The sequence below is a fragment of the Thunnus thynnus genome, chromosome 10 (genome assembly GCF_963924715.1).
Source record: "Thunnus thynnus chromosome 10, fThuThy2.1, whole genome shotgun sequence".
NCBI lineage: Eukaryota > Metazoa > Chordata > Actinopteri > Scombriformes > Scombridae > Thunnus > Thunnus thynnus.
Window position 1 is genome coordinate 16315864 of NC_089526.1, and position 24204 is coordinate 16340067.

The 24204-nt window shown below is 37.7% G+C and overlaps 3 protein-coding genes across 4 annotated transcripts; 1 reads left to right on the forward strand and 2 right to left on the reverse strand.

Moving 5' to 3' along the window:
• Window positions 1-3451: 3451 nt before the first annotated feature.
• them4 (thioesterase superfamily member 4) lies at window positions 3452-8231 on the reverse strand. The gene is made up of 6 exons (XM_067601500.1): window positions 7829-8231; window positions 6677-6866; window positions 5194-5356; window positions 4832-4942; window positions 4075-4199; window positions 3452-3950 (listed from the first exon to the last, which is right to left on the reverse strand). The coding sequence occupies exons 1-6, from the start codon at window positions 7955-7957 to the stop codon at window positions 3907-3909; spliced, it is 762 nt and encodes a 253-aa protein (XP_067457601.1). The 5' UTR covers window positions 7958-8231; the 3' UTR covers window positions 3452-3906.
• Window positions 8232-9630: 1399 nt separating this feature from the next.
• si:dkey-87o1.2 (uncharacterized protein LOC796684 homolog) lies at window positions 9631-12005 on the reverse strand. Its single transcript, XM_067601503.1, has 4 exons — window positions 11543-12005; window positions 11161-11215; window positions 10571-10688; window positions 9631-10381 (listed from the first exon to the last, which is right to left on the reverse strand). The coding sequence occupies exons 1-4, from the start codon at window positions 11837-11839 to the stop codon at window positions 10348-10350; spliced, it is 504 nt and encodes a 167-aa protein (XP_067457604.1). The 5' UTR covers window positions 11840-12005; the 3' UTR covers window positions 9631-10347.
• Window positions 12006-12924: 919 nt separating this feature from the next.
• Window positions 12925-16228, forward strand: zgc:174935 (uncharacterized protein LOC796019 homolog). Of its 2 annotated transcripts, XM_067601502.1 has the most exons (5): window positions 12925-13166; window positions 13253-13612; window positions 14949-15003; window positions 15208-15322; window positions 15427-16228. In XM_067601502.1, the coding sequence occupies exons 2-5, from the start codon at window positions 13319-13321 to the stop codon at window positions 15830-15832; spliced, it is 870 nt and encodes a 289-aa protein (XP_067457603.1). In that variant the 5' UTR covers window positions 12925-13166; window positions 13253-13318; the 3' UTR covers window positions 15833-16228. The 2 variants fall into 2 exon arrangements, with proteins under 2 accessions (XP_067457603.1, XP_067457602.1); XM_067601501.1 differs by having other exon boundaries at window positions 12925-13612.
• Window positions 16229-24204: the final 7976 nt, after the last annotated feature.

A 24204-nucleotide genomic window follows, 5' to 3' on the forward strand; every position in this document is an offset into this window, starting at 1 on the left:
TAGCGTAGTCATGACCCGGTCTACTCTGCCTCTGATTGGCTTATCCTGATATTCTTACCCTAACCAATCTCACTCCTCATGCCTAAACCTAAACAACCCAACCAATGAAGGCAACGAGTACTAGCCAATCAGAGTCAGAGTAGGGTGAGTGACGTTGCCATTCTGAGGAAAAAAATTAGGTGAGCAGGTCCTCTTCCACGGAGGCTGCCATGTTGAACCGCCATGTTTTTACAGTAGCCCCGAACAGACAAAGCAAACACTGGCTCTAGAGAGGGCCTTTCTCATTTTTCGCAGTTGGAAGGGGACGGGAGGGGGAGGAGTATTCAGTTGGTTGCAATCTGCAACCTCACCACTAGATGCCACTAAATCCTGCACACTGGTCCTTTAAGTACATTTTGCTAATGTTCTTTTTTGAGGTACTTGTACTTTACTTGAGTATTTCCCTGTGACTTTATACTTCCATTCCACCACATTTCAGAAGCAAAATATTGTGCTTTTTACATTTTCTGACTGCTGGAGTTACTGGTGACTTTTTCAGATTATAATATAATAATGTTATGATCTACAATAATATTATCTGTAATAACAGCTTTGACAGAAGGTTCTGCTATAAAATGGGTACTTTTACCTCTGATACTTTAAGTACATTTGCTGATAATATAGTACTTTTACTTAAAGAACATTTTGAATACATGAATTTCAACAGTAATTGAGTATTTTCACCATGTGGTGTTGCTACTTCTACATGAGAGTCTGAATACCCCTAACACTACTGCAATATGTCAGGCTATATTTAAAGTGAAAATATAGGTTACACAATTGTCCCAACGCAGGGTCAGCATCTGTGTTATTGTGAAAAGTGTTGATGATCATAGGGGCCCACAGGTGTCTGGTGGAGGGTCCAGTACAATAGGCAGTGCAATTGTAATAATTTTGGCCCCAATTTTTGTTTTCAATTAATATTACAATTTACAAAAGGTAAAAAAGAATGACAACATGTGCACTTTTGGTTTCCAGAGCCAAAAGACATGTCTCTAAACTGCTCATTTTGTCTGACCAACAGCCAAAAAACAGATATGATGTTGAAGGTCAAAGCTGAAAAAGAAATGTCTACTATTTTTACTTGATGGATTTTCATATTTGTCTTTAAATTACTAATCAATAACCATTTCGGTGCTGAATTATTTTGTGACAGAAAGCAACTTACAGTAATATTCTTTCAGGATCTCCATTCCTATCCTCCTATCAAGGATTATTTATGTTTAAAGATGATAGATAGTAAATGTGAAATATGCTATTTAGATTTCAAAGAGAGAATTGCAGTTTTCTATACTAACATAATAACATATAACATCCTACTATACTAAAATTTTAAGTTTGGAAATCTGTTCTGGTAGTGCATCATTGCATAGCTTGTTGCAGGTGGCTTTAACTGAAAGTTTTAAAAAAAACTGCCCACACCTCTACTCCCCAACCCCCCTTCCTCAAACCCAACTTGACCACATGACTCTTCTGGGGAAAAGAAAAAATTAACTGCTGGTGTTCATTTGTCCTGCATCCCCCACCCAACACACAAACACACGCACACACACCAAAAAAGGTTTTTCGACACTGAGGTAGCATTTCCATCTGCACTTTACTGAGGTTAAAGATGTGAGGGGCCCTCAGAAGACCACCAGGCATATGCTATGATGAGCCCATACACTCAGAAACCACACATCAGACCAAACTGTGTGAGAGTTGAAGTTAAATGCAGCTATATGTAGGCAGGGTGTGTATACTTGTAACCAATAATTTACTGCAAAACCCAAAACTCACTCAGCAGCACCTGCTAATAAGTAAAACGTTGTATTTAAAAAGGATGCAACAGGAATTTACTTTGTAACTGTCACATTCATTTCAACGATCATTCAGACGTCACAGGCCGTTTATGTGATGATAAGAAAAGCTATGGTATTGCTAAAGAGTATTATAAGCAATAATTCACCAATATAACAAGCACTCACTGAAAAAAAGTAAATATTAATGGAATAACAGATGAATTTTAAGCTCCTTTTAGGCTTGAATCCAGCGAAAATGAATTACCATGTCTGATGAATGTCAGCATTAGATGCCACTTTGTTAGCAGTTGCTCAAATGTTTGCTTTCAAAGTAAATATTGTGGCTCAGTTATCTGACAGTTAAGGTAGAAATAAGAGCAGGAAGTTTTTAGTAACACATGAATGTCTTAACTTGGCTTCAGCTGACTGGGTGGGTAACATTTTGACAAAGCGACCATGCCCTCTTTAAAAAAAAAAACATTTTTAAAAATGCCACAAATTTCGCTTTTATGTTTTCACAGTTGTCATGTGACAGTCTAAAATAGTGAGGTGTCTTTATTTCCTACACCCACCATGTTAACACAATGTAACGGCAACAGCAGGAGGTGTTTGCGGGGACATTAACGTTACATTAAGATGTGATCAAAGAATGCACCAGTGTCCTCAACCTATAGTCAGTACAGTAGGTGTATAATCAAAAATACTGCTCTATATGCTTTCAGGTTTCGGTCATAAGCACACATTTTTGACACCGTGGTCGGCAGTAGCTGCTAGAGCAGAACAGATCTCTGTGATGTGGACAGTGTTACTTATTATGGCTTATTGCGGCAGGCCTCAGTCATTTCTGACTGTTGAAACATGCTCAAAGAGTCAGAGTGAGTGAGAAAAACCAGCATTTTAAAAAGATAACATTCACCAAAATGATGGTTTAGGAGCCTCTTGTGTCTATATTTTAAGTCACCATGTATGGCAAATCTTCACTTCATATTAAAATATAACCACATCCACCACAAGGAGGGGCAACAGTTTACAGCCTACGCCTGTCCAAATTAAAGTGTAAACTAAAATGTTTAAGCACGAAGCATGAAACTCAGTCTTGTTAGCTGAAATGTTATAAAAACAAGATCTCCTGATTGCACCTGTTATTAAAGTGACAGCTAAAACTGAGGTATATATAAAATCCATACATCTTCCAAGTGCTTAAATTAGTGTCAAAAAGCATCACAGGGCATTCTGCAGTGCTCTTTGGTAAATTACTTAAACACACAATTTTTTGTACCAAATCCTGGCTTTTATTAAATTTTGCAATATGAGTATCTGTCAATTAAACTTTATGTAATTTACTAAATATACTGTTTGTTACATTAGCAGTTAAACTATCAAGTTTGATAAGTGGATTAATTAAAACATGGTTTAGATATAGTTAAGGGTGCTATGGTGGTCTATGTACAATATTTTAAAAACTTACATTTTTATCATACTAAGAGAAAATCTTTTGAATGTAGGTGCATTTCCAGTATGATCCAGTCTTTTTAGGAAAGTCCAGAGGCAAAAATCTCAGTGTGTAAACAAAAAAAAGAAAGGAAAACAATGCCATTTTATTCTCTGTTGACAAACAAATAAAGACATGGTTTGTTTAATTTAGAATACCCTTAGGTAAGGCTTTATTGTAGGAAACCAAATATTCATGTACAGTACATTTTGAGCAATAATCTCCATAAATATTGGCAAAGTTACAATAAATAACCCATAGTTTGATAAATAATGTTTAGATGTGTACTGTTGATGAGTTACTAAGCAGAGGTAGTTTAGTAAAAGGTACTTCATGAAACTGTACAGTTTGTTAGTAATAACATTTTGGCCAGCTGATGCATAAATATTAAGGTTTAATAAAAAAACAAACAAACCCCCCCCCCAAAAAACAGCTATGTTATATTTAGAGAAGTTAATCTCTTATGTACCCACACTAACAAAAAACTACTCCAAACCAATGACACACTCACACATACTCACACACACACATTGGTTATGGCCTCATTTTGCTGACACCCAGTGTCTGGGTAGGTGGTGTGCTGGTGTGTTAGTGTTACACTCCCAGTAGGTGGCTGACATTGACTGACAGGAACAGTGCTGCAGGAGGAGCATGAAAAAAAACAGAATAATGACAATACAGAAGCCTGAAGAGCAGAAACTAACTATACGTTTTCAGGCCGACATGTCCAATGAACACATTATGTGTATGAATGTACGTTACCTGTTGCTTCTGTGTGCAGTTTGGAGCCGTCGGTGCTGGTCACTTTACATGAAATAAATGTTTTTCTGCCTTCCTTCTTATCCAGGGAGGATTCGAGCAACACTGTACTTCCCAGTGGGATGGGGCTTGGGACAAGACAACTGTTTGTTAGGGCAAATTGACCATGAATTATAGTAGTCATCCAGGATGAAGATGTTTTGCGCTAATGTACTGCTTCCTGGCATTATTATTATCATTATTTTGATATCTGGGTTAAGGAGAGCACAGTCTTTGAAATTCAACCCAAAGCAAATGTCTAACGACTCTTGATTGAACACAATGAACAAACCAGAGTATTTGGACTGACTTTGTGAGGGTAACACTGTTATTGCAACTACTGGTGCAATTGTATGCAGGGACTCCGCACCACCTAAACAGCACACATCATATTCCCTTAAACCCCACATAAATGAGGCAACACAGACACACAGACCCTGACGGCTCATCCCATGCACCCATTACTGAGATGAGATGATAGCAGTAACATCAGGGTATTATTATTATATTGAATAGAGAGTGTTCAAAATTTACAGAAAACTACTGTCATTATACTAACCAATTAAAAACTTATTTAGCATTTCTACTAAGGCATTTCACATTTTGATGCATATTTAAACAGAGCTACAAACATGAATTCTGCTGAATTACATATGACAATAAACAAAATCTATTTATGCAACAAATTTACTGATGCATGTCAATATAAATATATTCTTACCTGCGGTAATTGATGTTGAGGTTGGCAGTCATAACAGGTCCAGAGAGGTAAGTAGCATGAGTCCCAGTGACAGAGTCAAGCATAGTGGCTATCGCCCCCCCGTGGACATGTCTGGAAATACATACACTGCCTCTTAGACATCAAATCTAAATGACTTTAAAGGTGTTGTTTGATGAAATTTGAAAAAATAAAACTAGCACATTTTATGAAGTCATTTTTTCAAATGGTAAAAAAGTGTATTCAAGGTAAGATTACTGCGTTGTTTTCAGTATGGATTACAGTTAGGTGGAAGCAGAATGTGAAAACACAACAAGCACAGACATCTATACACAAATTTGTACAACATCCAAAAGTTATCTCACCCTGGTGGTCCTTCCAGTAGGTGTCCAGCCTGGAAAATGCACACAGACCTCTGCTCCACTTTGTTAACAAACATAACATACTCAAATGCTGCCCCTGCAGTTTTGATGTTCCGGGTAAAAAGACGGGCCTTTGACTGGATGATCTTACTGAGATATACTCCACCTGAGGGGAAAACACATGAGTGAAGAGTCAGCAGCTAACAGAGCAGCCCAGAGGGGAAAAAACAAATAGATGGAGGTGCAAGCAGAGGATGAAGGGTATCAAACATTTTTATTTTGAGATTTCATATTTCTTAATGATTAGTAAAAAATTAGTGTTACGGTCCAGATGGTAGATAGATGTTACAAATTACAATTTTATCTGATCCAGATGTCAAACCAGTGTGTATATATGGGATGAAAGATGGAACAATGAATATCAGGACATGTCAAGATTTTAAAAAAAGATTAATATCGTTTTATTCATATATATTATTTATTATTGCAATGTTCATATCAGCACATGCCTAGTTCCAACTTTATTGTGGTTTAAAAAATACAATATAATTTATAATAATATAAAATCTTATTATGCTTTGAAAAACATGGAAGTTTGATCATTTCACACCTTCCTCTGTACATGTTCATAGTACGTTTGTGTATTTGTGTGTCTTAAAGCTGCATAGCTCAAAATTAAATGTTAACTTAGAAATGGTGAAACTGAATATTTGCAGACTTAGCTGGTGATACGTTATACTGGCAGGCTGATACTATGGGATGTGTGAACCATTTTAAGTTTCATGATAGTCATACCTTCAGTTGCAGCATAACCATGAAGCAGTTTAGCTTAAAGTCTGACAACACTTTGCAAATAGAAGCCTTTAAAGGTTGTTCAAGTCAGCAAATTATTCAAAAAAGTTTGAGCCCACTATAGACATATATTCAGTTAGGTGATAAGTAATGTCCACTCAAACTAGTCATGACCAAACTGTGCCCTTCAACAACATGTAAAGATACCCTTGTGGAGTAGTCTTATTTATGAGTGTTTGTCTTACACATACATGCAGGAGCGTGCACACGGGTGACAAGGCCACAAGGCAGGAAAAGAAGACGATTGCAAAATTCATGTAAACAATGTAGGATTTTAAATATTTAGCAAAAATCTGCTTTGCAAATGTTTCATGAAGGAGGGACACACACTCAAAACTCCTTGAGGACTAACAATGTGTTAGATACACACAATGCATTCTAGTGAGTTACAAGCAATGAAAACATAAATTTTGTTTGTTTACAAGAAAACTCCACAGGGCACTTTAAACAATAAATGGATATTTTGTTACAATACAACAGAAGAAAGTTTGACCCCTTGATTGTTGCCAAAAACTCAAATTCCATCTCTGTTCTCACTGTTCAGTACTTCATGAACAACAACAAACTGGAAGTCACACAAGCATATCACAGACATTTGCTTAAGCAAACTAGAAACCACACCCTGTACTTTTACCTGTAGCATACTTAAGGGATCGATTGTAGCTTGGCAGTCTCCTCCATGGCCCTCTCTGTTTCTCTCCACCTTCTGTCTCCACCTCACACTGGCTGTTGTAGTGCTCATACAACTGCATCATTTCTGAGCTCCATGAAGAGTTAGGCAGGCTGTAATCCCGGGGCGTGGAGGAAAAGGGCCATGGCAGCGCCTGCCAAACAGGGAAATACATCACAACCTTAGTCTAGTCTACTAACTTATGTGGGTCTAAAAAGGCTGTGGGTAAAGTTAGTGGTGGGACAATGTGTTGATACAGGACGTGCCACTGGGAGTGGTGGAAAGTAACTAAGTACATTTTTTCAAGTACTGTACTTAAGTACAATTTTGAGGTACCTGTACTTTTAAGTTTTTCCATTTTATGCTACTTTATACTTCCACTCCGCTACATCTCAGAGGGAAATATTGTGCTTACTACTCCACTACATTTATTTGACAGCTTTTTTCAGATAAAGATTTGACACAATGGATAATATAGCAAGCTTTTAAAATACAACACATTGTTAAAGATGAAACCAGTGGTTTCCGGCTACTGTTGTAGCTGTTGAGGCGGAGCTAGTTTGAACTACTGGGTACTACAACCTAGGGATGACCAGATAAATCTGAGGGGTCATGAGATGATTAATGGGAGAAGAAAGAAGAAAAAACAAAGTTCTGATACACAAATCTGTTTTCAGTTTGTTGACTTATTCTCTAATCTTTGATTTTTGGTGAAATATTGGATCATTTGAACATTTATTGAAATGAAACCATGTGAGAAGTTTACAGGGAAAAATCACTATTTGGTGGAGCTCTTAACAACTCATAGACATCTGAAAGTACAGTACTTGAGTAAATGTACTTTGTTATTTTCTACCATTGACTGTATGTAGTACTACTGCTTTACACTGTATCACAGGCTAAGTAAGCCCATCAGTTTGGTCATGAAGCGAGCAAGATTATATTTTGATCTATTTGATTTTATTGCTGTCCGCTGTGGAGAAGTACAGTCACATCATTACAGCTGAGAAACACCTAGGAGGAGAGAAAAAGCTGAGAATGAAGCCACAGATATCACATGGCACACAGATATAAACTGATAAAGACACTGTCATCAAAACAGCTTTATCTACCTACCGCCATGGTCCGTATGAAACTGGTCCTGAATGACACGCAGGTAACCGGATGGGCGAGTTGAGACTTAATGGCTGGGAGTGAGCCAAGGCTCTGACAGACCCTGAATATCCTTACGAGGCTCCTTGCCATTTTATACACAGTTTAAAATAACGAGGATGATGTAAAAGCTTGTACAGTTCGATAAGCTAAACGTTTGAAGTTAACGGTTATAAGACAAACCTGCCGTTAGCTTTGGCACCGTAACAAACTACTACCGCTGTAATGGATACTGAGCTGCTTTATAAGTTACAGTAAGCATGTTTTTAAACACACGTTTGTGTTCAGCTATGTCGGAAAATGAAATATACGCCCAGCTGCTACACACTGCGGTTACGTTATGTAGTTGCCGGTGACTTTCATGCAACTTCCGGCACGAGGGTAATTTATATCACGTGGTTTACAACTTGCATTGTAATTGGCTGTGGAGGAGAGTCGTTTCCTGTAATATATGTGTTCCCATAGCAACCTACATTGTTTTTTTCTTTTTGTTAAGTTGCAAAGCACAACCAAGATAGCAAAATTGCTGTGACCCAGATCCGGCCCACACCCGACACTTTCGGCACTTTCATCCGGCCCTCATACCGCGTGGAATGATGTTGCTTGGGCGGTTCACTCCTGTTTCCCAGATCTGGGCCACAAGCAACCCATATCAATGCCGTATGTCAACCAAGAACACACCAGATAAACCAGAACAGACCCAGCGAGAGCACCGCATCTTTACCAAAAAAGGTCCACATTTGATTTGAGATATTTGGGCCATATTTGCTATTTTATATGTGGGCCATTTCAGGCTCAGATGCATTTTGTCAGAAGAAGGCCCACTTCCATATGCCATATGCTATTAATTATTTCCTTAAAAAGAACATAATTATTTTTCATGTGAATAAAAGTTTACTGCATTTGAATGTTGGCTTTTAAAAATATTTAGTAAGAATGATTAAGACCTCCTATGTTTTTTTTTAAGATACAATACACCAATACACATATTCATTTCCTAAAATGTTCATTAACAGTAATATTAATAACAACACAAAGGATTTACCAGACAGTTTCACAAATGAGCAACAAAATACATTAATAATAGGCTACCCTTAACTGAGCATCTACTACAAAAGTCCCTACAATAAATGTTTTCTTTTTTGTTTTGTTTTGTTTGTTTACTTAAATTCTGGCCAGCTGTCTTGTAACAGGTTCAACCCGGTCCTTATGAGACCTGATTGCTCAGTGCACTTGCAGTGACATCAACATTTTTGGGCAGCTTAAAAAGCAACAATGTCACTCAAATACTACTTAAATTGAAGGCACTGCACTGCTACACACTTTCTTTCCTAATTAACTTTAACTGACCAGAGACCAGTGCATTGGTCTTTTGAAGAGGTGTTAGATAAAATGCTTGAGACAGATTGAAGGTTTATACTCAAAACAGATGGACTGGTTGCACCAAAACTCAGAAACTTTATAAATTGAGCTGAAGAGGTAGAACAAGGAAATGGAAATGCATACTAGACACATCTTGCATGTGATGATGACTTAATCCTTGGTTCTGCACTAGGGGGAGGTATAGGAACATGTCACTGAACTGACACACTGTATCATTGTTTGTTTTTTTGTCTCTCTACCTTATGAAAAAAGGGTCATAAATTTTTGCATATTAGATAACATGTTTTCCATGTCAGTTTAAAGTATGTTGGACATTGCTCTGCAGTATAAACAACCCATCATTTCCCTTTAATTCAGGAGAGAACACCAGGAAACTCATCATGTAATAACCAGATACCTTTAATAATTGCGATAATGTTTAGAAATATGTTACATTTATCTGCGCATCAGTGAAGATTTATTCTCAGTGAGTGATTTATTAAACTCTTTTCAAGTCACTGATGCCACCCTTCATTCCATCATGTAACATGACATATGATATTTTAATGAAGCATTAGTTTATTGTTCCAATGAAACTGGTTTATTTGGTTAACAGATGATTCCACACAAAAGACTTCAGAAATTAAACTGATGACCACGTGCTTTTCTGGTTTCTGCTAGTCATTCAGGTTTCATCAGGGGGCATGGAAACCAAAACATATGCCTCAGGCAGGCTGAGGAGGAGAGCTACTGTTGAGGTAACGACTCCACATGACAGCCAAGTTAATCTACTTGTGAAGTCCATCATCAGAACAATAAAAAATATGTGTCAAAGTATTTTACAGATACAAAAAGGCAGTCTTAAATTACCCAAGTGACACAATCACACAACAAAATTGTGTAAAACTGTGTGCAACATATTTACTCCACTCCCTACATCTGTGCTGTTTGAATGGATCTGCAAACAGCCGAGTTTTTTTTTTTTTTTTAAATCAACAGTTTTTACTTTCTCATAAAGAACCAAGCAGAGCTGTTATCACATTAGTAATATTACAAAACGTATCCTTGGATGCACAGCATGCTTCATTTTTAAGTTCACAGTCAGTGTTTCTGAGTCGACTTCATTGTGGAGCGTCAGGAAGTCCACACAGCTTCCTACAAATTTAAAAAGAACAAAAAACAACCTTAATGAAGTGTGCAGACTCCTTTATGGTTTTAATATCACAGCTGTGGCTATTATGTGGTCGAGGCCTGGTGCTCTCCGATGTTCTGCACTGTTCTGACTGACCACACAATCTTATTCTGAGGATGCGAGAAGGTGTTCGAATGTGTTTCAGATCTTACCGTGCTTCCGCCTTGGTTGTATCTGCATATGCACAAATGGCTTTGTCTCTATCCAAAATCTGTTGTTTCAAGTTCTTAATGTCCTCCTCGGCCTTCTTCTTGAGGTCTTCGTGATCAGCTGAGGAAATGACAAAATGAGTGATTTCAGATAGAAAACAAATACAAGCTGTGTCATTAATAAAGGCACCAAAATGTTAATGGCAGCTGCTACTTTTGCTAAGCTCAGATTTATATTAGTCACTGAAACCACATGCAATCTGTCTGCACCTCTGTAGCATGGGTTTGTCAAATCTCGTTCCACTAGTTTCTAATCATCAAAGTTTAATTTGAATAAAAGACAATTATCGCAGGAATGTTGGCGTCTGGGTTTTTCAGAGACCTGTATAGGCAGTGCAAGACTGACAGCAGCTTCAATCCATCCTCTGTCATTTTAAAAAGGTCGATAAAAAGCCTAATTAATGTGAGATATTATAGTTTGTTTCATTCTCTTATCTGGGTCGGTTTTGGATTTGCTGCTATTAGTATAAACAATCCCAGTTCAAACTATTTATCCTGAACCGAAAGGTGAAAAGGTGAAACTAAATGCTTACCTTTGAATTTAGCGATGGTTGCTGCCATATCTGCCTTCTTCTTCTCAAAATCAGCCTAATAAAGATACAAGTGAAGGTATTTGTCAACAGTAGAAGTTCGATTGAGCACGAGGAGAAAAAGAAAGTTTTAATAGAAACATTAATCAAATATTTGCATGTAACTGAATACCAGGTTGTAAGTTGAGCCTGACATACCCAGTGAATGCAGTAAATATTAAACACCAAATGCATCCTAAAAGGTGTTTTGCTGTATGTTATGATTGTAAATTGTGTAACAATGTATGCAAAGTAGGCATCAAATGTGAGTAAAACTGCAGGTGTGTGTGTTTGTGTGTGTGCGTGTGTGTGTGTGTGTGTGTGTGTGTGTGTGTGTGTCCCTTGCCTTTTCTGTGTTGCAGGTCTGTAGACTCTTATCAAGGTCTTGTGTTGATTTTTCTGTGTCTGCTTTCTTCTTCCTCAGCTCTTCTATCTTGGCGTTGACGGACGACATCGCTGCCTTCAGATCCTTGATTTTGTTTTTCAGATGGACGATGGAGCCCTCTTTCCTGCTGACCTCTGCCGTGTTCTCCGCCGTGCGGGTTTTCATGGTACGCAGGTTAAACTCCTGGCGCACAGTCTGGAAAATCATTACACCCATCACAGCCACACTCAAGCCGAGTAAAACGACCAAGAGCTTCATTTTGGTTAAGACTGAGGAACGATTTAATCAACGAGAGGCCGACTGGTAGAGACTGCCGCTAATCACTTGACGATCATTCCGGGTGTCTCTCCAATCGTGCACGCGTGTATCCGTCAGCTCCTTCCTTCAGTGTGACTGTAGGTACCGAAACCTGCTCTACCTGCTCAACTAGCTGGGCGTGACAATCCACCTGTTCCTCTTCTCTCTCTCTCTCTCTCTCTCTCTCTCTGGTTTGCACGTACAAACACCAAACACCTGCATCACGATCATGTAGCTTCCTTTGAATATCTATTATGTACTGTTTGGTGTCAGTAATGATGAAAACAAGCAACAATACATGTATTCAGTTATTTTGAATTTTATATCGGCGATTAACTACTATACCCAAATTTAAATATACAAACTCCAAACTTTTGCTCTTGTTACTCATAAATGAAATTGGCACAAGTCGGCTATTAGGAGATTTGATACGTACTTTTTTTAATGTTTTAATGTAGATACATCCCCATGGTCTATGTTACTGTTAATGGATTGATTCTCTTGTATTTTACCTGAGTATCTTAGTCTTCTGTTACTTGATATACTTCTACGTCACATTTCAGAGGGCAATATTGTACTTTTTACTCCAGATTTACGCATTAAGATTTTACGCATAAACAACAAAGATCTTTGTAAAAAAAAATAAATGAAAAAAAGATGCATTTTTATAGATTGAACTACCTAACAGTATAAACCACTCTAACAACAGCACTACCATATTAATGCATCAATAATAGTAATCAAATAATACACAATATACAATGATAAAACATTTTCAAGGGGCCATTCTGGATAGCAAGTTTTTTTTTTGATACTTTAAGTACATTTTAATGCTAGAATACTTTGACTTCAATAAAGATTTTGAATGCAGGACTTTTACTCAGAGTATTTTTTTACTGTGGGGTACTGTTACTTTTACTTGAAATCTGAATACCTCCATTGCTTCTAAATAAAGTTGAGATAAAAAAAAAATAGGCTTTAAATTTAATCTTCTTATAAGTCAAATAATTTTAATCTTAATTTTGAAATTAGATCATCATAACACATGATTCATTTGCATGTTTATCGACCGTCCCATTTGACTAGATTGATCAAGGTGAGCAGGTGTCACAGTTGTCAGCAGGGCCAACCTGTCCACCTTTAGCAGCCAGGAAGAGGGCGTGTTTCTAATGGCAGATTCGCGGAACTCTGCGCAGCTCAGACCCAATCCAGAAGCGCAGGTGAGTCATCTCCTTGGTTGATTGATTTCACTTCTCCGGACGCAGAAAGGTGTATCCAGGGCGACCCGGTGAATAGCTGCGAGTTAAAGGCTACGAACTTGCTGACTGTGAATCCCACATGGAAGTTAAAGAAGCTGTGCTGTGACACCTGTAGGAAGAATTACACCTATCATCAAGAACAAATACCTCACACAAAGAAAACGCGCGGCTCCAGTGAAGCATGAAGTTGCAACTGTGTCTACCTGTGAGTATAATGGTCTCTGTCGCTTTGGTGGGAGTCATGAAGATACGGAAAAAGGAGCACGACAGAGTAGACAGACATAGCAGGTTTGAGGCTATCAAGCTGCGGGTGACCCACGATGTGCTGGGAGAGTATCAGAGCGAGAAGGCAGTGACGCAGGACCTGCTCGATAAAGCCGAGACGAATGTGAAAGCGCTGGCAGAAGAAGTGAACACGCTCCAGATGAAAGACACGAAGAAGAAGGAGAAAGTGGATACCTGTCAGGCAGGCCAGGTAATGAAAGAGTTAAGCGCTGAGTGTTGGAAGTGATTCCCATGTGAAAGTTATGTTGAATTTACTTTACTCATGACACATAGGCTGTGAAAATGTTGCTTGGGCATGAATATGAAACCAAAACGTAATTATAAATGACTTCTATAACCCCTTAAATGGCATCAGCTGGATCTTCATGGCCACTGAAATATTCTCTGAATTGACCTGGTCTGTCACGTCAAATCTATGCATGAGACAAAGAGCACACAAAACCTGTTTCACCTGCTGATGAAATAAATTCATACCTGGCAGAAAATCAGGCTTGTCTTGCACTGGCTACATTTCCCAACAGTGTCAGAGCAGCGACTGACAATAGGCCTGTATAGGCACCGCTAAACTGAAGCAAGCCTGTTCCGAAATGTTCCCACATTACTGTATGATTTCTAAACCATTTACAGTTTAAATTATGTAAACTAACATACTGTCCCTGCTTGTATACATGGCAGGCTTTAACCTGTGTGACATCATAGGGCAGTTTCCTCATTTTACCTCACAAACAATTCCCCAATTTTCAAAAAACATGAGATACCACGGTGGGTGTTGCTTCACAAAAAGATTTGATTTATCATTTTAATATCAAACTTATAAGTTACGAAGAAGTATGATCTGTCCCCACGTGTCTCTGCTTCCTAACCTGATTCACTCTTAACTGCTGCTGCACTAACATGCAGTGTTTTTTCTCATATTTTCCCACATTAAATGGCTTAAAGGCACAATACAGGTATAAAAATTGGCATCACCAAAATACCCTGCTGTGGTGTCGAGTAGCTAGTGAGCTGCCAAGCCTCTGTGTGGTTTGTAGAGGTATTCGTATTTACATATCTATCACTTTCACCCATTTATGATGCTGTGGCTTCACAGTGGATTAAGGTGATTCCTCAATGTTCCTCAGGGCATTGCAGGAAAACATCATCCTAAAGAGAATCATTTAGGTGTAATGTGAAAGAGATCAACCAGTTAAGTATTGGAAAAAAAAAGTGTTAGAAATGTTGACAAATTATGATGTGTATGCTTGATTTACCTGTACTTGATGGTGTACTGCTGATGGTTTATACCAACACTGTGTTGTGGCCAATCCAATATTATTTCATGACAAAAGTGTTTAAATATTTGTTGTGGAAGAAAGTAGGAAATTGCTGCATCAAAGCTAAAGATAACTACAATACCAGTAAAAAGTCTTGACACACTGTCTCCAAACTTCAAACTTTTGACTGGTACTGTAGATACAGGATGTTGGTCTGTGTAGAGAAGGTTTCTCCAATATACTCAGGTCTGAAATCACCTTTTCCATTTACAGAAAACTGCAAGAGATGAGCTGGCATCAGCAGAGACAGATTTAAATAATCTCCAAGGTACGTGTTGTTGTCTTAAGGGTCTTAATGCCAAAAATGGTCTTACATCTATTAATTGAGAGAAGAGACAAGGCAACTTTTCTCTGTCTCAACAAGCACATACTGGTTTTGCAAATGCATTCTCATTTTTTAAAATTTCTTATCTAGTTGAAGAATATACTCTTCAGGTTATAGCCTTAACCTTGCTTTTTATTGTACTTACAGCTGAATCCAGTAAGGAGAAGGCTGGCTGGAGCACAGAACTGGCAACACTGAAACAGCAACTAGAAACACGGAGCCCAGTGTGTGACTTTTTGAAACCAGGACAAGATAGTGATAAGTATGTTACTACTTTACTGCATGTGTTTTTATTCCTGCAGGGTGCCCTCCCTTATAATATCTATGCATTCACAATATTTTCTATTGTTTAACTTTCTCTTAAAGAAAGTTGTGTGTTGAGGTGATTGCTGAGGCCCCTAAACCAGAGGAACCAAAGGCAGAGGCCCCTAAACCAGAGGAGCCAAAGGCAGAGGCCCCTAAACCAGAGGAGCCAAAGGCAGAAGCCCCTAAACCAGAGGAGCCAAAGGCAGAGGCCCCTAAACCAGAGGAGCCAAAGGCAGAAGCCCCTAAACCAGAGGAACCAAAGGCAGAAGCCCCTAAACCAGAGGAGGCTAAAGCAGAAGCCCCTAAACCAGAGGAGGCTAAAGCAGAGGCCCCTAAACCAGAGGAGCCTAAAGCAGAGGCCCCTAAACCAGAGGAGCCTAAAGCAGAGGCCCCTAAACCAGAGCAGCCTAAAGCAGAGGCCCCTAAACCAGAGGAGCCTAAAGCAGAGGCCCCTAAGAAGAGATGAGGTATTACAACTTGTGTTTTCCACTCTGCAACACTTCATGTGTTAAAGAATCAGTTTTTGTAACCGGATGCCATCGTGTTGCTTTACTGGGCCGATGTCCCATTCAGTACAGAGGAGCCTGAAGTCGGCTGCTTAGAGTTTGCAGTTGCCAAATAGGATGTTGTGTAATATTCCTTTTCAATTTATTATTTATATTTGGGCAACAAAATAACATTTGACACTCAGCATCATTCAATGTTGTTTATCTTAAAGATACATTTTGGTGCGGGGCATATGCTTTTGTTTTGTTTCATGTTTTTTGTGTGTGTATCTTGGTGTAAAATGCTTTGTATTAAACTGATCGTGTCACTGTATGTGAATATTTTTTGCTCGTTGGATTAAAGAGTTTAAATCACATTTGCGGTGACTGAAAGGCGATGTGAGAGGTGTAAGTAATCATTTACTACACATCGTGAAAGGTGAGTCAGTGAAGTGGGTTGAGTTGAAGGTTCCCGCCATAAATTCACACGAAGGAGTTTAGTGTCATCCACTTGGTCACACACTATCTGCAGTTTGAATTTATGGCAAGAGGACAGTAAATGCACAGAGGAGCTGTGAACTGACTTTGTTTTAAAAAGAGTGGTTGTATGTATACAGTATGTTGTCAGTAATGTACAACCTTGAGTTTAACTTAAAATAAAATTTTAAAAAAATTGTATTAATAACAACTCAGCATATTCATGCGTCTCTCTGACATTTGATCGACTTTGTTTGGTGCTCTAAAAAAGGAGAAAGGGATCAATTTTGACAATATTTCTGCAATGTAAGTGAAAAGTTCTCTACAGCGGTGTTTTCTTTCTGTTCATACCAACAGTGGTGGAATAAGTATTCAAATCCTACTAATGAAAAACACTCCATTACAATTAAAAGGTCCCCAATTAAAGTACAGAGTTATTATCAGCAAGTAAAAGTTGTAATTATGCCAAACCAAGACGTAGAATATAAATAAAAATCTAAACAAAGGAATAAAAACAAGAATGAAAACTAATTAAAAGCCAGTTTATAAAAATGAGTCTTTAAAGGAGTTTTTACAGAGGATTAGTAATGAAAGGCTATTCAAGAGCTGAGGAGCCCTTACAACAAAAATCTCCAGCTTTGCCCTATCGATTTGCCATTATACATGCCTCAATGTGTAAACAGCACTTTAATGTTGTTGTGGTTGGTCAATTGGAGATAAATGTACTGTTTTATATACTGTATTTATGTATACTGTATATTATATTTTTAAGCTGCTCATATTTTGTTTGCACAATCTTAAATTACAAAGTAACTAAAGCAGTTATAGTAGAGTGTAAGTACAATATTTACCTCTGAAATGTAGTGGAATAGAAGTATTAGGTAGTATAAAAGTATGGTACAATTAGTAAAGTATAAAATAGCTTATAATTGTAAAGTACTGTACTTGAGTAAATGTACTTAGTTACATCCCACTATGCATAGTGATACATCAAACACAATTATACACAATTATACTTTATAATTGTGGTGCAATATCCATCTTGTGCCCTCAGTATAGTAATAGTATTAGTATTATGGGACAAATTGCCTCCACTGTAGTGGACAATAATACTGTAGTATTATTGCACTACCATTTAATCCTTATATATACATGTTTTTTTAACAGCCTCAGATGAGAATGATAAGTAACACTGTCAACATGTCAGAATGCTCAACACATACCACACAGTACACAATAGTCAGGGCGTGGGGCTTAACACACCTCAGGTTGTGAAATACTTAACCACTAAACTTCCTGGTTGTATAGGTAATGATTAATGCATGTTAGCTGTGTGTGTATGTGACACAGTGAAAAGAGAAAAGCTAAACATGTCACATAGTGCAGTTAAGTGTCTTTATCACTTCAATGCAGGCTGTCACACTTCCTCTTCACAGCTCCATCAACCCCTTTTTGTTTTCATGATGTGATGCAATTTATTTGACTTCATGTAAATAGGCAACGCAAACAGCATTTGCAGACAGCTTTGACACAGGAAGAGGGACCAAAATGTAAGATGCAAGACACAAAATTCCTCAACTGTCATTTTTTAAATTTCCTGTTCAACATGGCACACATGGTTTTCTGCAGAACATCACGCTTTTTGGCCTTCAGTTTTCATTAAGTTTTTCCCCTGTTAGATAACGCCTCTACCTCTAACACTGAAAACACAGAGATAGGTATTGAATAATCGTTGTTAACCTTGTCTGCCTCTCTGTCTTAGTGACCCTGCCTCAGGGTGTGTGTGTGTGTGTGTGTGTGTGTGTGTGCATGTGTGGGACAGAGAGAGAGAGAGAGAGAGACCAAAGCACTGACCAATCAGAGAACACAAAGCCTTTGTCTGTCACTCCTGGTAAACCTCATTCTGTATCCTGGTGAAACTCGGGTTGTACAGTGTGTGTGTTCTGGCTGATCCCAAAGCGTCGTCTGTTTTCCTGTTGGAGAGTGAGTTTGCAATAAAATATTGTGTCCTAGTTGTTTTTTTTATGTGTGGCATTTTATTTTAACCACTGAGAGAAACTTGAAATGCACTTTTGTTTGGGTTTGCATTTTTATTTTAAAGAATGATGCTAGAAAAGTTGCTTTATAAAGTTTTGCTGGCAGCTATTTTATTATGTTTTTAATCCTTTTGGAACATTCTCAACAAAAAATAAACAATACAGTGTTCACAAAGTTAGTATTTGTTGCAGGACTACTAATAAAAACATAATTATATGTGTTGTGTTGCATTGCATTAGGTTTAACAGGCTTTTATTATTTTCTCCATTCCCTTTCAAGTTCATTACATTAGTTTTATATAAGCAATTGCAAAAACATCATTATGGACTAGACTGGATTATGATCTAATGATTGGAGTGCATGATCTTATTTATATAATAATCAGTTAAAATATTTTTTATATTTTTTGATTATGGGTCTGTTTATATTTATCATTTTGTTATATCATGTAATGTTAACTTTCAGATGATTGCATATATTGTATTGAATATATATGATTCATATATCAGTCTGTTTTTATCAAGAGAGAAAACTTTTTTTCTTTTCTGTGACCAGTGTTTTCATCTTAAAAAGCAATGTAGTTCTCTGGTTTTACCAGTTTTTAAACTAGATGATTCGGCTGTACACAGCTGAATACAGACTCTTTTCAAAGAACTGGATGAATCTAAAGTCCAGCTCCGATAACATTATCTGTTCAACAAAATTGAAACTAACTTTGACTTTGACTTGTCCAAAGAAACGTATCTTTGAACCTTTAATACGCGAGTGGAAAAGCAAAATAACTTTGAAGCTCTGATCGTACCAGAGGTGAATGAGTTTCTCTGCGTTTTTTTGGAGGAGGTGAGTAGAACTATAAACAGATTAAATAGTGGAGCTTTAGACTGAATATAAATAATACTTGGTCATGCAAATTTTAATCTTTATACGGTTCTTTTTTAAATCATTTTGCTTTACTCTGTCATCTCTCACTTGGCCCCACACTGCCCTCCATCTGTTGGACTCTCCAGATTAAAATATTCCCCCCAGGCTCACAATTAGGCAATCAGAGGGCTATCATTCCGCCCCAATAGACTCACAAGGTCAGCACAACGGCAGCAGAGGATACAGAGACGGCAGAGGGAGGACAGTCATAAATGGGGGCTGTTGCTCATGAAACATGCTGTTTAATTTGATGTGTGTATAGAGATGTAAAACAATTATGTACCTTTGTGTTAAAAATAGTACAAGGCAGTCTGTCACTTATGATGTTGTTTGATGTTTGTACATAAAAAAAAGATCACATGAAACAGGGCAGGATGTCTCTATGAATCATATTCCAGATACAGAATAATTTCTCATCCTCGCAATGTTACTTCTCATCAGCTACACTTGATTAAAAACAAAAGCAAATAAAAAAAATCCTGACTCACCCACAGGTGAAAGTGGTGTATCCATCATGTCTGACCTATGATGTGAAGCCAACACGTGTTAGAGTCCCACACTACCCCCTGAACACAGAGATGGAGAGCGATAATGCCATCACCAGTCACCTTGACAACCAGAGGTCATGCCGACAGCCAGAGGTCACTTTGACTGTATAGTTGATCTGATGATTGTCCAATCTTACCACTGCTGAGTGACATATCTATAATAATTTATATATAGAGATTGTCTCCACATGGGATTACAATTTGAATTTATCCCATCAAAACTCTTTGGACAACCTTTCAAGGATGTTTCATGTTACGTGTTACATCCTGAGGTACTAAGTATTACAAATTATGTCTAGTCAGGGATAGAGGACAAACAAAATTTTTCGTCTTTACCAACATAACAAATCACATAAAAAACACAGCAGGTATGAAACTACTACTCATAAACACCAAAAACTAGTGGCTGTTTCTTCTTTTATTTAGGCAAAAAATATACTTCAAGGTAAAAATACTCCACAACAAAGACAAATGCTACTTATGTAGAAGCACAGCAGTGTAGCAGAAGAAAAATGTACTTAAAGTAAGAAAAGTGAAAATACTCATTAGGCAGAAGAAGGGCTCCTGTCAGTGTCATATTATGATAATATTGGATTATTATTGATGCATTACCATTTAAGCAGCATTTTATGTTGTAGCTGTCAAAGTAATGATAATTTTTACTACTTTATGTACTTTAGCTGTCAAATAAGTGTAGTGGAGTAAAATGTTTGCCTTTGAAATGTAGTACAGTACTTAGAAACAGTGACTTGCTTCCACTTACATGTCATACTAATCCTTGTATTCCTGTTTATCTGATGCCCCAAATACAGTAGATGTGACATTTAAGAAGTGTATCTCTGTCAGGGTCTATTAGTACAGTTACTTTTCACAACTGCCACAAACATATAAATAAGTCCCTTGATGCTATTTTGTAGAGTGTAGATTAATTTCTACAACGGTAGCCTAATATCCTAAGTTAATATTCATAAAACCTCCTTATACCAGTCTTCTACTTTGGAAATCCAACATTTAAGGATACTTAAATACTCTTTGTGATCATTAGGATATTGTGAAAGAAAATGATTGACACAGACTAGTATTCATGGTTACACATTTAATGTATATGTTTTTATATGTTATGCTATATTTTTCTTTTCTTTTTCTTTTTTTGATGCATATGCATATAAGTATACATGCATAAATCCCTTTATGAAGGTAATCATTTGAGATATTTGTCATTTGATATATTTGAATTTTTAAAGGAAATATAAGTATCAGAGTATGTCTAGTAACTTAGTGAAGTGACCGTCATATGTTCACGTTTGTCCTCCCTACAGGCAATAACTGAAAGTTATTTGACTCTACATCTGCGGTCATATGTGTGTCTATATGTGTATGTGAGTGTGTGAGCGAGCTCACAGTAGGATGAACATCACATCTATTGATCAGGCTAATGTGGGGAGGAAAGGCTGCAGGCCACAGCAGTTGATCAATACGCCTCTAATTACATGGGGCACTGAGTGTGTGTGAATGTGTGTGTTACTGAAAAATTGAGTGTAGGTGGTCCCCCCCAAACTCACAGGGTTGCATACTGTATATAAATGCTGTCCCACTGAGGAATTGCTCATACACACAGAGATCATAGCTCACACACACATTTAACAGTTACCACTGGTAATTAATCTCTTTTTACCCTTTTTTTCAACTGCAGAGACACTGAAAGTAGTCACATTTTTACTTGAACTACTTGTTTTACTGACAGGACACTGGGATGTTGAGAATGGATAAAGGGAATGTGGTAAGTATCTTCATTTATTTGTATTTGCATGTAATGTTGGAGGGATTTTTGCTGAGACTGTGGGGTGTTTGTTGCCTCTCCTTTTGTTTGCTTTTGCCATCTACTGTTTCCCATCAGCCCTATGTTTCCTGCAGCAAATAAAACCATTGGTAGCTGATCTTAAATGCCAACAGTATCACTGACGCACTCCTCCTTTACGGCTTCTCCCTGCTGTTGTATCCCTCTTGTGTTGGACAGGTTGTTCAGGTCTTTCCCTATCATAAATACTCCATGCAGTGTAGGCTATTGTCTGTGGCCTACTTTCAGCCGGAAACAAACCGACTGTGTAATGTTTTCAGGATTTATCTCTGTTACTCCCTTGTTTATTCTCACTGCATCGTCTCTCTTATCTGCCACAGGCTGGAGGCTCTGACTGGCTTGAGGCTGTATGATATGTTTGATATTCGGTTGTTCTTGTGCTTGACCATGTCAACTAAATATCAGACATATTCCTACAGAGTCTGGCATTGACTTCTGATCCTTTCCTTGTGTCACTGAAAGAAAGACCCATGAAGTAAGAAGTTCAGGTAAAATGGTTTTGGATGGTAAACTTTGATGTTAGCCTGTCATTATTTATCAGTAGATATTGTAGAATATCATCATAGTTTCACTTGTTTTAATTGCAATAAGCTCTGTGGTCATACAGTACATTATTAGTATGGTAGTACTTTATTGTCAGAAAATGAATGCAGAAATACATAAAACATTAACAATTATGCATTGATTATTACAGTTCTCTTTATGTCCTGTATTAAAACAAATAAAAATGAACCTGAATATCATGTTTCAGTTTTTGCATGCTCTTTTGTTCTCTCTCTCTGTCAAACACACACACACACCCACACACACAAGACTGACAACTGACTGTTGGTTTTTTACAATGGCATCTAAGCATGCAATTATATCCTGCTTCATGAGCAAACAGGCGTTGACAAAGCCAAACCTGATAACAACTCCTGACTAGAGAGCAAATAAAATTCCGAAATCTCTCCCTGTTTTGTTTGTCTGTAGAGAAATGTTATATATTATTGATAGCTGTCATTTTCACTCTCCAGCAGCTCTTTGCCTCAGCCTTTATTTTTAGTCAGAATGTATCATCTGTGATTTTGTCCATGCAGGCCACGAATAAAGCCTGATGGCCTATTAATATCTTCTGTCATGATTCATTATTACCTCAACGTCCCCGATTCATGTCGTATTGCATCAGAAACGGCGAGCTACATGCTTCAGTTATTATTTTTGTACTTTAATTAACTGATTTTATGTAGCAGGAACATGCTTTTGGATGTTTGGATAATGAAACTTCCTCCCTCCTGGTCAACGTTCAAGGCCATTTTATTATGTAACAGTCCATTTTCTAAGGAAGCGTAATAAATTATATCTTTATGTGAACAGGCTTGTAGGGGCACTGGCTGGAAAATCCTGGCACAGATGTGAGAAATAATGTGCTTTCTGATCAAATTAGCTCCTGTATCAGAGAACACAATATGAAAATGCAGCTTACAACCTGCTGTCACAAAAAAAACTACATTCTCTTGAAGGCAATATGAGGTTGTAACATCTCATGTTTTAAAATAGTACACATACCATTCTATCAATCCCAGAGCCACTGATAAACAGGTTGGAACTGGATAAACAGGTTTGGGTGCACAGACGCTATGTGAGGCAATCTGTTCATCTGAGCAGAGGCATAGAGGAAAACAACACTAGAGGGCGTCTGGGTTGAGTTTATGACCCTGTGTGTATTTTTCTATTTAGCTGGTCTGATCTGTAGTTACACTTTGAGAACCACTTTCAGGTTTGATTTTGACTCTTTTGATCCTGTTGGGGATGGTTGTCTCAGTGTGAGTTAAGTTAATAGGTAGATAGATAGGAAAGGTAGGTTAAGGTCAGATTAGCCTCTTAGCAACAAGTGTAAGTCAATGAAATCTCAAAAGTGACAAACAACTCTGTGTGTGCGTGTGCATATGAGCGCATGTTATCAGAGCACTCAGGGTGGTTCATTCAAACAAATCCAAGCACAAAGAAAGAAAACACTTAAACCCATCCTCCAACATGAAAAAAATCTTCCTCAAAAACCTCCTCCTGCCCCCCTCTCTGCTCCTCGCTCCTCAAAAAAAAAAAAAAAAAAAACAGCTCACAATGACGCAAAAACATATGTCAAAAAGACTTTAAATATGGAAATTAAACTTAAAAGTTCACTGAATCGTGTAAGAGCATTATCAGAATCCTTTAATTTGCATCGTGACTCATTAAGAATCTGATATGAAATTGAATTAAGCAACTGATGTGCATCCATATTATAGATTATCAGTCGTTTGTAAGGGAAAGACAATCAAATCACATGCTTGGCATCTCTATTTGAAGACAATAATACAAACTTAACCTTTTTCAAATGTGATTTTAAAGATTTTTTTGCATTAAAAGATCTATACATGCATCTAGATGATGAGCGGGGGTCAAAGGTTCATGTGTAAACACACATTCAGCTCCTTTGTAGCACAAAAGGCCACTGGTTGGCTGGTGTCACCAGTGTGATCTACAGATAGGG